This window comes from Metopolophium dirhodum, chromosome 9, assembly GCF_019925205.1.
Source record: "Metopolophium dirhodum isolate CAU chromosome 9, ASM1992520v1, whole genome shotgun sequence".
NCBI classification, from domain to species: Eukaryota; Metazoa; Arthropoda; class Insecta; order Hemiptera; family Aphididae; genus Metopolophium; species Metopolophium dirhodum.
Window position 1 is genome coordinate 12,740,732 of NC_083568.1, and position 19,131 is coordinate 12,759,862.

At 27.5% G+C, this 19,131-nt stretch overlaps 1 protein-coding gene across 7 annotated transcripts in view; it reads left to right on the top strand.

Annotated features, from left to right (window-relative positions):
• Positions 1 to 19,131, top strand: part of LOC132952816 (cAMP-specific 3',5'-cyclic phosphodiesterase) — a 680,524-nt gene that overhangs the window by 507,489 nt on the left and 153,904 nt on the right. The window contains exons 1-2 of one of the 7 annotated variants that reach the window (XM_061025260.1): positions 6,870 to 7,242; positions 17,119 to 17,694. The exons of the other annotated variants lie outside the window; for them this stretch is intronic. Of the exons in view, the coding sequence (XP_060881243.1) occupies positions 17,294 to 17,694 (401 nt within the window). The 5' untranslated portion in view covers positions 6,870 to 7,242; positions 17,119 to 17,293. Of the gene's footprint in view, positions 1 to 6,869; positions 7,243 to 17,118; positions 17,695 to 19,131 lie in introns of those variants that run through there. 7 annotated transcript variants of the gene reach the window in all.

Sequence of the window (19,131 nt, forward strand, 5' to 3'; positions counted from 1 at the left end):
TTATTATTAAACTTCCTCTATATGAAATAGAGAGACATATTATTTGGCGTACAGACAGATACATAAAAATATACTTCCCGGTTAGGTTACCCGGTACCTTGTCACTGAAAAAGACCCCTGGTGAGATCTACGTCCAAAGGCCATATGTGGTCTCCACTTCAAACACAGAACATTTATGTTTAATTCTCTACACCGTTTGTGCAAATACCACGAGGATTAATTAAATACATTAATTTACCACTTCTTAATCGCTTTACCTTTCTGTTTCTCTCTTTAACTCAATTATAAGTAACCAGCACCACTTTACATATTAACAATGAACATATGCATACTTGGTCATCTTTTAGATAGGTATTAAACCTTTTGACGTACATGCTTCATTCTTTGTATTCAATTTATTTAATTAATACATAATTAGTATTCAAACAAGTCTATACAAATAATAATACATTTTAAGAGAGTTTTTACCGAGATTAAAATTCATAAAACGCAAACTTCATATTATATATATTATACGCTTTGAAATCATTATTGTGGGTGGTACACCATACACGCAATTTAAAGGCAATTTGTACATTGACGTCGCTACCATGAAAATGTAATTTTTTTTTTTTGAAACGTATCTTTACCTTCTATTTGTTATTTTATTAGCATTTATAGCTTATAATTTGTACTATATTAAAACATAACATGACATATATTTTATTACATTGCAGATGTCATATATTAAATAAATATGTACATTCATGTACGTATTTGTGGTATAGAGTAATGTATGTATTATCATGTAATGCAAATTGTTAAAATAAAACATACACACATAATATTATTTATAAAAAAAAGTATATACTCTGACGTATGTTATTCCATACTATAAAATATAATAATATAATTTAATTTAATATGTAATTTCGTACCTAAATGTATAATAATACATGACATAAACTATAACATTTTAATATTATTTGATCAATATTAATTTTCAACAACACACGGACGAACTAGTTTTGCCTATTCATATTGCCGTTGATTTTTCGAATAGTCATTATTAATCTAGCTTTTGAACAATCATAGTTAATAACTTAATAAAACTCACTTATACAAATTATCCGTTATTTAGACTAGCTATTGTTTTGTTGAAAAATATGGGTAAAAAAGTATAATAATTAATAAGGTACTTAGGGAATACCCTAAAGTTGAATTACCAACATTTGACATTGTAATAAATATAATATACACCTGACTATTATAATTATATTCATTCAGTATGTATTTGTAACTATATTCAATACTTGAATATAGTCTGACCTCTGTTCAGTTGGCTCATATTTGACCAATACCTAATAATAATGTGTTTTATGTCAAGAGTATATATTATATTGCTATTGAATCGTATAGATACATAATTTTCACACTACTATTAATATATTGTATGGGTTATTTATTGTACAGAATATAAATAATATTGCTTTGCATTAAGAATTTATTAATTTATCTTAAATGACTTAATATTATTATGTCGTCCGTCTTTATTCATATATACAATTTAAAAAAAAATTGAGTTTGTCTTTACATATTATTTATAAATAAATGGGTAATTTATTGATCATTTGTACCCTTAAAGGCTTTAATTTGTATTTATTTTTATTTTCATTTACTTTATAAGAATTTGAATAACACCAGATAAATTACAAGTATTATATAAAGAAACTATTAAAAAAAATATGATAAGAGTTAATTTACGATAATTTTTGGTTTTATCATCATATACAAGCCACTGCTTGGTTATTGAACCGTTGAAATAATAATAATAGTCGTAACTTTATTTTTTTTTATCTACCTTTTTGTAATTATTGTAATTAATTTAATTTTACATACATGTTAAATTTTAGAACCTCACATTTTATACATCTAATCTACTTTCCAATTAATAATATACCAATTTATTGATTAGGGAGGATTTTGTTTAGTTCTATTTACACTGTACAATTAATATTAGATTGTAATTATGCTAATATTATAGACGTAATTTATGAAATCAGTTTTGTTGCCAAAATTTAAATAGCAAATAATTATTATACTCTTTATAAATTTATTCTTAATGCATTATTCGAGTGCCAAATAGAGATTATTAGTTATTTTGATACCAATGACCAGTCTAAAAGTTACATAGTATATGAGTAACATACAAAAGATCAGGCGGTCGTTAAGACCAATTTCCAAAAGACAGTGACAAATACAAGTATTAATTAATTTGAACAGTTTCCCAGCTTGTTGAAATAATCTGAATAGGAATCCCACTTCTGATGCTTTGAAGTTCATTTGTGATTTTATGTTTAAAATTAGGTAAATTACAGTAGTTGGCACAAAAGCAATAGGTTTATTAATTAACTCAATTTCGGACTTTCACATAGTGAACTTACTGTTGTATATGCAATCAGTTTCCTCGCGTACTTTTTTTGCGATCAATATTTCTATAAATGCATGTATACAATTTAATAATTCAGTTGTGTTGTATAGAAACATGAATAATTAAGCCATATTATTAGCTATATAATTATTCAATTTTATAATCATAGTATTAAAGTTATATTGGTTAAAATAGTTTTGTAGTATCAGAACTTATAACGTATTGATTTATAATTTTAATTTCGTTTGCTTTTGTACTTAATATTTACGATATATTTATTTAATTTTGACTAGGTATTAAATTCTAAAATTAAATTATGTAAACTATTTATTATGATAATAATAAGTTTACAGAAAATAATAATTACAGTGAATAATTTATAGCCGATACAACATGTAATATATCCTAAAAAAATGCCACATTAATATTTTTCTGAAAAATAAATGTTCTAAAATATTATAACTTGTATTAATTTATGTTTAATTTTATTTGATATAAGATAAAAATAATATTATACTTCTACTATGACAATATTATCTTTTCTATTTATTTTAATTTCGAGTTAAGTTAAAAAAAAAGTTAAAGATTTATATAGGTTGTTGAATAATTGTAGCATTTCCATCTGGTTTTTTTGAATCCATTCAAAGAACTCTTGAAAAAAAACTCAATTTATTATTTTTTTATTTTTTTTATCATAAAATAATACCTTTATGTTTATATAACAACAATAATAATATTCCGAAATATTTATAAATATGTAATATGTGCATTGTTTATTTAAATAATATGTAGTCACTGTATATTTTGTATTTTAAAAAATGTAAGATTTGGCATGACTCGAATTTCTAGTGATTATATTTTATTAGTGTCACGAACAATACTGCATTTATGTGCTAAAGTATCGTATTAAGTATTAAAATACCTTTTTTATGAACTGATAACTAATACAATGGAATAAACACAAGTTTTCAACATTTATTTTAATTTAATAAATATTTAAGATTATTTGAGGTACATAATATAACATAATATATTATATACATATATTTACCGGATTTTGGACATACGTAAAACTACCTTAACACGGAACTTGTCAAACTGTCAAAAAAAGAACGATCAATAACCTTTGCGGGTACATCGATCAAGTCCTGTCCGTTTTCTTGACCGTAAGGCACTCGTTTAAACGTTTAATTTTTATTTCCATCATGTTTCTGCAGTTATTCGAAATAATAATATTTGAAATCATACCATAAACCTTCATCAAAAATAATTGTCTGGGTTTAGTTTTTGACTTAGTTGTTAGACGCAAAAGCATATTATAATAACGATGAACATGTATTTGATTTGCAATTGAAATCAATTTGAGATCTAATATTATTTTGATTTACATACTCAATCTGATTGCAATTTACTCGTCAATATATTATTTTATAGTTATTGTTTTAAATTAGTTTAAAATATTATCATAATATTATATTACTACATATTTTAACGATGTCAAATTATAATAATTTAATAAATTAACAACACCCTTAAAATGTTAAAAATACATATTGATGTTCATAATACGCATAAAATATATATACAAAATAAAATACACCTCATATGAATGTTTTATTTGCATCTTTTTGTAAAAATATAATCGAAGATTTCTAATTTCTTAATATTATAATTATTTGTATAATTAAGTAGCTAAATTGCCTATCCAGGACGCCGTGTTACCGGAACGATGTTATAGAAATGTCTTGAGTATATTAAGTTGTTGCCATGGACGGTTTTGTTTTACAAAATAATAATTTATGTATAGACTGAATTTCCTTCAACGTATTTACGTAAGGATACAATAATACTAATCAAACTCACTACCATATAATAATTTAAAGAAACTTATATATTTTAAAATTCTTACAACGTAATATTATCAACACCATAACAGCTTATTGATTTAATAGTTAATATTATCTAGTACCGAAATTTATAAGAAAACCTATACAATGGATTGCTGTAGAATCTTAATACATACGATAATGATACATACGTATTGTATTATTTTCCATATAATAATCATATGATTATCCCCTTTATCACATATTAATAGCCAGTTTTTCAAATATCAAATAATGTTATAAATCCACCTTGTATTATTAGCCATCCTGCCCGAAGGTAAATTATTTGAATTCACGTCAAAAAATGATCTATTATCATTTTGACAATATAATACCGATATTAATGTATTTACCTAGTGTATTTATTAAATGTATGATGTTAAGAAATTAGAAAAAATGGTTATTTAGTATAATTTTATTGTGTATAATATATATAATTTTTGTACAATTCAATTATTATTAGTTATCATGATACTATTTTATACATCAATAACATATTTATGTTATAATATTTAAAGTACTATATCACATTAATTATGTTGAAAAAATGTACTTATATTTTCATAATATACTGTTATTTGAATTAATATTGTACTTTACGATGAATTTTAAAAATATAAACAATGATAAATTGTATGTCCCATAAACATTTTTATGAATTATTGATTTTTTTTTAATTAGAGTTTGTATTTAATTTTTTAAATTACTAAAGATGACTTAGACAAAGGATTTATACATGACAGCTTTGGTTGAATATATTTATTATATCAATAAAGTTCTTTAAATACAACTGATTATTTTATTATTTTAAATTATTTATCTAAAACAAAAAGAAAGATAATACAATAAAAAACATTAAAATTAAGTTTCTTTACAGTCATTATCAAAAATCGTGGAAAAAATATCACTGAAATTGGATATTACCAAAACGTCAAAACTCAAACGATTCGAATATACGATAAAAACCCTTAAACATTTTACGAGGTACCTCACAAGTCGTACTTGTATAGAAATTAAAAAAAAAAAAACAAATACAATAGTTCGAGTTTTCATAGACTAGTTGAGTACTGATTTTAACCAAATTGAATTAAAAGGAAAAAATTATGATTTTTTTTATTACGATTTAAGATATTATTATGTTATAATTAAAAATATTTATCGTAGCTGAGTATTGCAAGTTATTTCCAATACGTACGTATATTATTATTTTCTGTGCTCAATTTAATTTATATACCGAACCCGGTAAACACCGTTAATCAAAATTCATAATATTGAATAATTATATTATGACGTTCATCATTATTGATCAATAATACATTATAATATAATATTATATTATACGCGATGTTCACTTGTCAAAGATTAATTCAACATACCGCTGTATTACTATTTCCTTGGAAAGAGATACCGTCTCCGCTGGAAATCTTTTTTCACATGAAAAGATCTATCGTTGAATTCAAATTTAATACTATATACAATATTATTATTACATAATATAACATTACAATGGCCGTTCTCAATGATGAAGTATACTATTGAAACCTACAACTGTATTCGTATTATTATTATCATACAGTGAAGAATATACTTTTTCGGTTTTTCGTTTACCCCCGCATATCATTATAGAAGAGGTGACTTACCTATATTTATTCGGGTTTTTTTTATTTATATATTTTGTCGGCCGCGAACAAACGTACGGCGCTTGACTGGCGTACCACTACACGGCCGGGTGCCAAGTGCAAGTCGTGGTTGGGTGGAGGAGGGTTGTAGGGGTTTGGATATTAGCAGTGGCGGTGAGGAAAAGTGTATAGGCCGCAACAGTTGGCCGAAATACGATCGGTGCGCATGCGCCGCAGGAGTCGATGGACGCGCAGATTTCCACGGTGATATATTATTATTATTATAGATGTATAGGTAACACATTATATATTTTATATTTATTTTAAACATATGCTTACACATATAATATTTGACCGGGTGATCCGTTTAACGTAACATACTCATTTTTCAAAAACTGTTAACGTTTTTGAAAATATATATTTCACCATTACATATATAATTTTATCGTTATAATTTTTAATATTTTTAACGACAATACATACAACATCCAAAATTTAATTTTTATAGATCGAAATACTATACAAATAATATTTTGCTAAGGAATATGAAATTAAATAATATATTTAATGACATATTATGTAACAAGTGGTCATTCAAAAGAGTAAAAATATTTTTTTCTTCAATAGTAATACAGCCGTGATTGCGGTAGCGATTTAAAATTATGTAAAAGAAATATTTAAAAAAAAATAGTGTTATGTATTGTATATCATGTATTTATGTACAAGTATATATTATATTTTATGGTCTGTATACGGTAAATAATATTCTTTATATTATAATTATATTATTTTCTCTATCTCTCTCTCTCTCTCTCTTTCTTTTATTTTTTTTTTTGTTTTGTTGTTGTTGAGGCGCGCTCGGAGGCCACGTCTGCCGTGTGCGTCGCCGCTACCGCCGCTGCACAGTCGGCCGCGCCGCGTAACAACAGGTAACTCGCCCGTCGCCGCCGCGCCGCCCGAAACGTCCGTTGTCGTACAACACCACTCGTCGTGTGCCGTCGTGTTATCGCCGCGGTCGCCGCCGTCGTGTCGTAGTCGTAGTCGTCGTCGTCGCGCCGCAGCCGTAATTTGGACTCCGGTGACACACGTCCTCTCATCACGATATCCGTCTCTGTACGTTTCCGTTTTTCTCTCTCTATCAGTCCATCTATCCATCTGTCACCGACGCACACCGGTACTCTACACAAGTATTTACCAGTTATTTCAAAAAAAAAATTTCAAATTTCGATTTTTCAAAATCGCATAGAATCAAAATCACTCAACGCGAAAACGTCTGTCGTTTTTGTATAATATATTATACATGCCGTGATATTACTATAGTATGTATGTATGTATTTTTATTTTGTGCAAATATTGTATAGTCGCCGTTCGTCAAAACCTCGTCGAATCCGATCCCCACGCCGTAGTTTTCACATGTCTAACGAATTTTCTTCCTATATATTTATAATATTCATTTAATTCGAAGCAGCGCTTGTTCGAAAATAACGATGATCATCCGTTACCGAATCGAACACACTTTAATCAGGTCAATAGATGAGTGTAAATGAATTGGCGTACACTGTACACATATACGCTGTCGGTCAAATAGCCCGTTTGGCACGCCGTGAAAAAGGTTAATTCTTATTGTAAATAATTACTATCGTCGATCCTCATTTGATTAATTTATATCAATAGGTTAAATTCGATTAGGAAACTATTTGAAAATCTACTAATTTTAAGTTACAAGGTATTTATATCTATACCCACCCAAAATAGTTCGTCCGATTAATTTCTTTATAAATAAAAAATTTAGCATCGCATAAAATAAAATATGGAATCAAAATGTGGTATTTTGTCTATAGCCTTTTCGTATACTCAAGTACTTCATTACTTACTCCATCATTAAAACTAAAATGTAACTAAATTAAATTATTTTATTCACTATAGTACTATACCTATTATTGATCCTTAAAAGAGTTGTTATAATTAATTAAGTACATAAAAATATGTTGTAATTTTATGTTTACATTGTCTTTCAATCAAATTGTTATTTAAGTCTATGGTATATTAAAATATAATGTACTTAATATCTTAAATATAAAATATTTAAATTAATATAAAACAATCTATTATGTACCCTTTTATTCGTACGTTTTATTTCGGCAAAAAAAGACGACAATGGTATTTTAAAGTAAATAGATATATGTTAATATTTTTATAAAATTAAGTAAGTATTTGTTTAGTATGATATTTAAGGAATAAACCATTATTGTAGTAAGTTATAGACTATGCTGTATGCATATTCAGTTATGTACAAATAAAATATGAACTACTGTTTTAAAATGCGAATTACATAACATTTTTCTTCTATAACTTTAATTTATAGGTCTTTACTAATATCAAAATGTTAAGAAACCATTGTTTAATCAGAAATAACAATTGATTACAATTATTTAAAGTATATGGTTATATATTCATAATAATAATATATACATGTTAAGTGTAGTACTTCGACTTTAAAACTTATATTTTCTCAATAATGGTTTTTTAAAATAAAAAAAAACACTATAAATTCAGAGCATATTGTACGTTGTAAGACCTGTAAGAGTCTTCCCACATACTAAATGACGCACTTAAATCTTTATTTAAACTCCTTTCATTATCATAGCTTTATGTGAAATTATGTAAAATTAAAATCTATATAACATTATGTTTACTCCGAAGAATAAAAATGTAAACATTTTAAACGACTCTGATTATTTTATTCCAATGTATAAACGTTTATTCGTCCATAATAAGATTCTGAAATTCGGATGTTATATTTTGTAAAACCGTATTTTAAAAACCATTGTGAATAAAAAAACTAAATTGAATTTGTCAACTATGAGTTTTTTAAAGCACTAGGTTGTTATACGATGTATGTCCCTGTTCGTTTATTTGATTTTTAACGTTTCTCCAATCGTATTTATTATTTGGTTGACTGTCAGTTTTTGTATAAAAGAAAGCATTGTATGTTGACCAAATTCAATTCAATGTTGATTATAAATATTTTCTGGTAGGATAAAACTACCAAACATTGTAAGCAGCGTATTTTCTTAAATTTCCTTTCGTTGAGGGTTTTATAATTTGATTTTAGATTAAAATAAACATTCAAGAAAAACTGAATTGAGAAATTATTATTATGTTTTACTTTTTTACATTCGATGTATCCTTATACAATTTTAATGCCTAGAGTCATATTATTTTTTAAAGTATTGCATTACTGTATTGGCTATTGGCTATAATGTCTTTATAATATTTGCGTATGGCGATGAATTTAAAAATTAATTTATATCAATACATTATTAGTGCAGTTAACAATTTCAACAATAATTTGACATTTTAACTAACGAAAGTGAATTTGCATATCTTCTGTATTTTGTTTTAAATAAAATGTCAAGAAAATAATCTTTTGATGACAAGCTTACAGTTACTATAAATATAACATACAAATTAAAAATACAAATACAGTTCAACAAATAGTTTGAAATATGTTTAAAATCATAGTTACCTATTATGCAAGTTTAAAAGTCCGTGATAGGATAACTTTTACTTCGCAGTTTACACAGAGTGGTTTTTTCTTATTACTTTATTTTAATTGCATTAGCATAAAATTATGCAAATAACTTTTTATAAATAATACTAGTGACGTAAAATATGCAAAGTTTGCATTTAAACTATAATGAAGCATAAAGTAATGACTTTATGTATTTAATTAACACATATATATTATTTCTGAAGTATTACACAACTAACAAAAACATTAAACCCAAACATATTTTTTGAGCAATAGACGTTAGCAGTAATCTTATACTCATATTTTTTATTTTTTTTAAATAATTATTTTTACGTTTAAAATTATTTATACGTTTTATTTGATTTAATTAAAAGTATGATTAATAATAATTATCTAATGAAAGACTTTTAAATATTTTATTTAAATAAAAGTTTTTATTTTTTACTATTCTTCAGTGAAATAATTGTCATGTACCAACAATGTTTTTTTAAGCGTAACTTTTTTGTTTAAAAGATTCATTCTATACAATTGTAATGTGCATTTAACGAATTAAAATTTGCCCGTTTAAATTCGTTTTATAAATGTTCTCACGTGTTCGTTAGTAAAATATAAAATTAGCATGTTTTGTACGTACCTTCTTATGCATGTATTCATAAATATTCAACAATGTTTTTTTTTATTGATTCTACACGTCTAAGTAAAGTTTATGATTTAAAATATTTTTTATTTTATGCATAGCATTGTGTCCCACACAAATTGATTTCACAAAATTACGTTGTAGTTATTTTAAATTAAATTCCGCGCAATTAGTACGTACCTATGCATTTACATGTTTTCAATTATTTGTGTTTTAACAAATATTTATCAAACTTTCATACAGTTTCAGAATATCGTCAACGAGAAACTTGTTGAAGTTTTCACTATAAAATGTTTAATTTAATTACAATACATTATGCATTAATTGATTTCTACTTATCAAATTATTGTTGGTGTGAATAGATTAGATAATAGATATACATAAAATATAGTTACGTACTTATGGTAATTTCAATGATTACATAATCTTGACTTGTACAAATTGTATTTGTTTCAATTCCTTCATATTAAACGTCCGAAACCACCAAATGGTTGTCATCGAAGTGAAATATGGACCTCATGACGATGCCTGCGTATTATTTGCAAGTTCTGTTGTCCCGTCTTGTTACAATTTGCTTTAATATTATGTGTATTCAGACCGTAGCCGTTGTTTTAACAAAAAAATAATGCAAGTGTAAATTTACCTAAAGTTAAATCAATTAGTTATTATGATAAATGTGAATTGTTGTGCATTTGTTTTTTTTTTTTAGATAACACATAATAGATGTTATGTTTACATTGGTATAGTTTTTCCGGTAATTACATAAGAAGCGTTTTCATATAACACACGTAATGTCGTAATTAATAGCTTTATTTATTATGTATGAAAAGGTATAACGAACAATATTAATCTTCAGAGTTATTTGATAACTCGTTAATTCTAAACAAGTTTTCTATGTACATATATATTATTATATTTAGTACCTACTTAACACTATAATATAGTCTTTATAATTTATCATAAATGAATAAATTCACAGTCGGACATAATTCGTGCATGTATCAAAAGAGAATGAACTTGTAATCATAGTTTCTGAATTCATCGAAAGGCTATAATATTAATATGTAAATTTGTACAAAATTCCATAGTATTAAAATAAATTATATTTTGTTTTTTTTTTAACTTGTAAGATGAAATTCAAAATATTTAACATTGAGAATTTTGAGAATTTAATATATTATTTTCTCCTTGTTGAAAAAAAAACTTTAATAATTCAAATGTATTTTTTAAGATGAAAAACACTTAAACGTTTTTAAGAATACCTACGCGTATCCAAAAGAAAATATGAACTTGACAAACTGTTTCCATCATTTTTCTGATGAACTAAAATATTTCTTTTGATGTTTTCTTAATGACACTTGAATACAGATTTAAATTATAACAATACATTATTACAACATTGATAAATTATATTTTTTTATATAGGATTTAAATACATCACTTTTTTGGTAAATTTTTATTAAAATTTGTTTTAATATTCTATAAATGATAATTATTTCGCGTATTTCAACAATAGTTCCATACATGAATATTTAATATGTACAATATGTATCATAAATTATTAGTTTTTTTTGACATCTTTCATATTTTATTTTACATTCACTGAAAATAAAAAATAAATATATAAATGTTCAATGCGTTTGAAGTCTGTTTTGAGTTAATACATATTAAATTAATAAATTAATGAGTTTATTCTGTTTCGTAAAACAAATAACGAGGTAAGGTTACAAAAATATTGTATACAAATCCATTAATACTTATTATTACATACCTGGATCCGCCTTTTGGTCACAAAATCTACTACCACAAAACCAAAATAACTTATATATATATGTATCATATAATACATACCATCATACCGTATATAAAAAATAAAATAAATTTTTAATCCTATCAAACAGTTTTGATATTATGTCATATAATACCTCTAAATTAAATATTTGTTTTACTTATCCACTCCAATCGACTAATGTCTATAGAGTATAGATAGACACAATATTGCTATTACTCTATATAATATGGTATATGATATAAATATATATATTATTATTATTTCATTAGTAAATAATTATAATCAAGATTCCGGTTTATAAGGGAAATATTATAACCTTTGGTAAACATAGCTATTGTATTATCGCGGTTAATATACGATTACGGTTAAAACGTTGTAATACCCATTCTTCTCGTCATATTATTATGTTTGTCGTTGAGTAAGTGTGTCAATTATTCATTATTGAAATCACTGACGGTTTATCGAGTTTCTATAAAATCGGTATAATACTCTTTATACATAAATCGGTCACCTTCGGTGAAACATAATGTTATACATAATATATCTACCCCTATACCAATATATAATAATATAGTACTTTGGGTGAAATCGATGAGCCAATTCGTCCTGTTCGCGACGACGTCATGGTGTGTGATAAATGAATTGGCTTTCTTGTACGTCCGATTTTTCATCCCTATGGAGACGATGACCATTTTGAACAAAGAATACGTTTTGTGGAAGACATAACGGGCCTGCAGATAGCCATTGAACAAAAGGGCTGCGTTGGACACAAAATGGATTTACGGATCGAAAGATAATGGTGGAAATGCCACCAATAGTGTACATATATATACGTACATTTCATATAGAATATATCTGTATAAAATGTAGTTGGGAAGTTTTTTTTTACGGGTTTTCACTTAAGTAATTTTGCTCTTCACCGTCTAATCTACACGATTAGCGTGAACAATACAGTGCCGTGGGAAATCGTATTAAATGAATAAAGGATACCTGCCGAGTGTACGTCTGTTGGAAAATATCAGGAAAATATTGTCGATTAGGTTAATTTCATTCGTACACACAGCAGGCCGCTGCTGATAAATTTACCTCTGTATCAGGTGCATCTGGACATCTGGTGAAGTTCGTTGACGTGAAACATAAATCCAACTTGTGATGACCATCGATAGTATTATTACCAAAGTATATAGTAATGGATGATGGAAATGGCCAACATTTATTCCATTAATGTTTGCCAATTAATTAATGTAGATGTAATTCAATTTAGTAAATTACATATAATTTCAATTTTTTATCTTACACAAAACGTACCTACCTATAGCATTGGAATTATTGCATTAAATAAAATATAATTTTATTGGAAATACCTTATATTTTAACACAGAATTATTATATATTTTTGAGCAATAATACAACCTGCAGTATGCGATGAAAAATATTTATTTTCTTATTTTATTCAAGTTGATGTGTATATATAAGTAAATAAGGAGTGGAAGAGGTGGGAGTGGGATTTGGCTTTAGGGATGTTAGAGCAGGTTTTTAAAATGAATACATGTAAAAATACGTCAATATTATTATTTTAAACAAATCCCTACAATGAATTTAATCAATATTGTTTTCATTAAGCTTAACAATAACTGCAAACAATTACAAATAAATAATAATAAAAAGTGATAAAATGATAGTTATATTTCATTATCAAAAATTGTTTGTAAAAACAAACGTAACGTCTATTATTCCGGTGTACAGTTTAAAAAAACCGATAATATCGTGTTAGCATTTATTTTAATGGTAAAATAAATAGTTAAACAGTGATCGCTAAATAGGTAATAATTGTTTACCTATTACAATTATAATTATTGTTGTTTATAATATACATTATATTAGAATATATGATAGTTAATGTTCAGAGACATACATTTTATTAATCTATACATAGTAAAAACTTTAAATGTTTACTGTTATTATTACATAATTAATTTAATAGCCTTTCATTAGACTTTATAATTTACAATAATACTGTGATTACAAAGTTTCGTTTTGTGTATTAATAAAGTTTGTTGAATAATATTATTGATTTGAAATACGATTGATTGCTTCTGTGAGTTTCATTTTTTTTATTCACAAAAATAGTTCGTGACCTAATTACATAATATACTGAAGATTTAGGCGTATTGAATTTAGGCATTTTATTATAATATGTATAGTTTTTTCCAAAGAATTATAGTTTGTAAATATCAATGAATTGAGGTAGTGTTAACCAATGTTTTTTTTTTTTTTTAACAAAACTTTTCGATAAAACTAAAAGTTGAGAAAACTTAAACTCCTACTTCCGAGTGAAAAAGCATTTGTCAAAATGGCGAATATTATTGATTCGCTATCGTCGATACGGTACTTTCTTATATAAAAAAAATATATATATATATATATATATAGTAATTCTTTTTCCTTTTCAGTTATCGTATAAAGGTGGTAATAACATCCGTTTTTTTAGGGGAACGAGGTTATAAGTGTCTTGGGTACCTATATTCTTCAACATTTTAAATCTGCAGAGTTATCGAATTTCTATCACGCTCATCATTATTTGAAGTATGTCATAAATTATTTCACACTGAACTGTAATAAATGAATACGCAAAATAAATAATCAGACAATGAATAATTAAAATTTAATATATTTGATTTTTTTTAGCTCAATCTTACGGAAATGTAATGTTCACAATAAAATTGCATTCAATGTATTTTTGACAGTAAAAATAAGTAGTAAATAGTTTCTGTACATTATTCTTTATATTAATATAAAGTTGACAATGTTTTTGATCCCAACAGTGGGTGTAAAATGTTAAATTATTTGAAATGAAAAACTTAATTAAGCTCTTCTAAAGTATAATTTTAGTGTATTATAATACAGTATGGATAGTTATGTTGATAATGCATAATATTCAAACTATGGCTAATATTAACATAAACCGTGTTAGGCAAACGAAATCTATATTTATTTGGTATTCATTTATAAAAACGTGATAATATTCGTTAATATTATATAGATTTTTCAAGTTGAGGAATATCATATATTTTATAAAAAAAGTTATATCATATGTTCAAGTAAAACAAAAAAGAAATGTTTGATCAAATTTAAAAGTTATTATATTTTTTACTTTTTAACCATACGAAATTAATTGATACCTAATCTCATACATTGATGTCCATATTTGTTTAATTTAAATTTCGATTAGAAAATTACCAATAGTCAACTTATTAATTGACCAAAGATCCAATTAAAAGAAAACATATTTATTTATTTTTGTAGAAATAAGTACCAGAAATTAAACAATTTAATTTCAATTTAGGGGTCAAAAACTGTTTTAAATATAAATAGGTTTCAATGGTTTTTATGTAATAATTACCATACTAAGAAAAACGATTAGATTAAAATTAATTGACACGTTCATCAAATTCGACGTATAAGAATATAATATTATTTTTGAATATTCTATGTTTTGCTTAGTTAGTTCAAAACAGTATATTAAGTTTTTGTAATTCCATAAATCTGTAATTTATTTATCAATTTATAATGCTGTATCATACATATTTGTAGGTTTTTTCTATTCAATTAAAATTATATTATTTAATATTATACATAAATTAACGTTCAATGATTTCTTGAGTTGCATTTTTTTTTCGACCATGAATAAGTTATGAATATGATCAATTCAAAATTTAATTAATTTGAATATTATTAATGTGTTATTTCGTTTTACTGTTTTACTGTACGTTGAAAAAAAACAATTTGTCTAAGAATTTTGTATATTACATAGGACTTGACAGTTTAAAAATGTAATAATAATGTCATGTTTGCGTTTGGTGTAATACATTATTTCTTTTAGTACATAAATAAATTACTAAGGTGTTTAAATATTTCAAAAAAATATATCAAACTTCATAACCAGAATATTAGCTCACCATGAAATAATATCGTTTATACGCCTACTGAAATACTAAACAGTCAAATTATCTTCAAGAATAAAAATAAAATTTCTAATTACTATAAAATAATTAAAATATTATTGTGCGAAAACGTAAGCCATTCAGCTATTTTGTTTGCTAAACGAGCATACCGAACATATATTATAAATATTTTTTAAATACTATACATAACATGCATAGGGAGTTTCAATCAATTAGTGGCGTTTCAAAGGCTTTTCGCCTTCATCACTGAGCATGTGCCTACGCCCTACAATATTATATTATTACACTACACTGCCATAGGTATTATAATAATATAATATTATATGTACGCCACATTTTAATGTCAAAACGATTTTTCTAATTGCGTCACGATTGTCGTGTAGGTATTTAATATTAAATTACTCGGTATGATATTATCTAGTTCGCGGTTGGTGGTCGATATTATGTCGCGATCGTAATTCTCAGTGGCGGTTTCAGGATTTTTCATGAGAGGGGGGGAGGGAAGGATATACAAATTAGTTGCACAAAGGGGGGACCGTAGGGGGTAAGACATTTAGCACAAAAATAAGTAGCCATGGTGGGATCTATTTCCATACCTCCCGTGGGGGAGGGGGGGGGGGGAGAGAGTCAATGGTGTTGCTATAATATTACATAGCTAGTATAGGTACGCAATATTATGGAAAAACGTAAATAATTGCGTCAGACGAAGGTAGTCAATAATAAAATTATTGTAAATTACACCCGAAGTTTCAGGTATACATTTATATTTACTCGTAGTAAATTATTGCGTTTCAAATATTTTGAGGTATCCAATCCTGGGTACTAATTTGTACCCAGAGGGTAGGTAATATTATTTTTATAATGGCCATTTAGCAATAACTAAACAACACCACATGGCTATCACTGTTCTCCAAAAAATTTTCTTCTGGTGGCGTTATAATGAAAAATATGGTTTTTTAATCTAATAATGTTATAATATATTATAATTTTGTTTATTAGCTAATATTTTTTTTTTGTATTAAAAATAATATAGTAAATTACTCCCAGTATTTTCAATTTTTTAAAATAGAAATAGTAAAATTTTTGTCCACAGTATAAGTAACTTTTGAGGTAACTTTGAATTCATTGGTATATGTTTTAACTGTGTCATAACTGTGTTATAATATTACTTTAGTGGACATTTAGGGCTGGGGGGAATGGTATCTTACGAGGTTTTGACGGACTGCGCGTGCGCGAAAATCATTCGAGATCTGTTATTATATTTTTTGTTCAAGACGACAAGTCGCGATATCCAATTAATCGTACATCGCTCGGCGGTCGTGACGTGGTGACGCGGCGCGGTCGTCCGAACCGGTGCCGCCCGCGCCGGCGCCGCGACCGCTCCGCCCGCCCGCCCACCGTGGTGACGCGCCGCGATCCGTGCGGCCATGCGGCCACGCCGTCGACAACATGTTGGCCGCGCTAACAGTGTACCGGGCCCGTCTGCGCGAGTGGTTGCGGGAAGTGACGGTGTCCGGTAATTACCGCGCGGCTACCGGTACCGCAACCACCGATACCAGTACGATGGACCGCGAAAACGGCACGGCAGCAGCGCCTCCGCCGGTGGCCAAGCAAGTGCCACCGCCGTCGCCGCCTCCTCCGTCGCGGTCCGTGTCCGATGACCGGCCGCCGCCGTCGTCCCGGCCACCCGTGGACCCGGACGAGGAGGAGTACATAGCCACCGTCTTGTCGTCCATGCCGGAAGACATGCCGCTGCCACCGCTGGCGTATACCAGGCGCCGGTCAAGCAGCAAAACGCACACACGTCTGTACCGGATACGGTTACCGCCCAAACTGAGAAGGGCCAAAAGGTAAACAGTATTATCGCCTTATCATCGGGCGTGTAACAGTTGCGCTTGAAATTGAGAAATTTGAATTTTAGCCGTATCAGTGCTAAGGTTTTATTTTGTCACCGGGGGCAAACATAATAATATTAGAGCACACTATTACTATTACACGGCCCCTCCCCCAGAAAATAATGGAAAATATTTTAAAGTTTTTGCATCAACCAACTATGTGTACACAGATATAAGTACAATCTGCTGCAGTATTGAAGAACATGGTTTTTATAGTTATTATTTTAAATTAAATTAAATATTTAAACTTTCAAGCGTCTTTCGCCGAGGTGAGCGCAACAACCACTGCTCATCACCACACCGCCCCACTCCCCCCCCCCTAGATACGACACTGATTTTAGACCCACGTGTATCAATTGCATTCATTATTTTTTACGGTTGATATACCCATAATTGCACTTACCTTCCAGTTGAACCCTTTAGGTGTGAAACATAATATGGTTTTTTGGTCCAATTCTTGTGATACTTATATTGTGTATTATTTTTTTATATTTGAAATAGAATTTCTTCTTATACGAATTTAATTATATTAAATGAGACATCCCAGGTTCCTAGCAGTCTAAAATGTATGCGTGAATCTATAAAGAAAAAAATGTCCACATTACAGAAAATGACAGTCGAAACACCTCGGTGACCGTTTGTCACACCGACTTATCACAGACTTATATCATTTGCACATTAATTGTTTGTGGTACCATTAAAATACAGTAACGGTAGAAGCTATAAATACGTTTAACACTAAAATGAATAATTTGATTCCAAACGTTTTTAATGCATATTATCGCATGGCTTAAGGTTTAGTGCCATGCTATTTTATTTCGATTATTTGCTTTTAATTGCTAATAATTAATTAATGTTGAATAAAATGGTGTATCGGAGAGCAAATCGGAAAGTAGCAACTGCTGTACAAAATGCATAATTTAAATATGAATGGTAGCTCATAATTTAACATATTATTAATTAAACACATATTTTAACAGATCACCGCTTATCGACGGGGCGTGTGATCTGGTATTTTTTGTACAGAATATTATGTAATATTATATTATGGCTGTAAAAATTGAAGTGCATATTTTATTAGTTTTTATACCTATAAGCCTGAACTTATTATAAAATCTAAAACAAAAAAAATGCTCTACAATATGCAGCTTAATGTATGGAGGAAAAACGTGGGTAACGGTATGTATACGAAAATATACACTACCTAATGTGTACAATATAATATAAATTGTACAAATTTCTGAAATGTGTTGTAACCTTTTTTGTAATATATAACGAAATATGCATAAGTATGGTAAGTTATACTTTGTATATAATTTTACAAAATAAATACCTTACCTAGAATATTCAATAACTATTGATATATAAAAAATCCGACAAATGCAAGTAGTC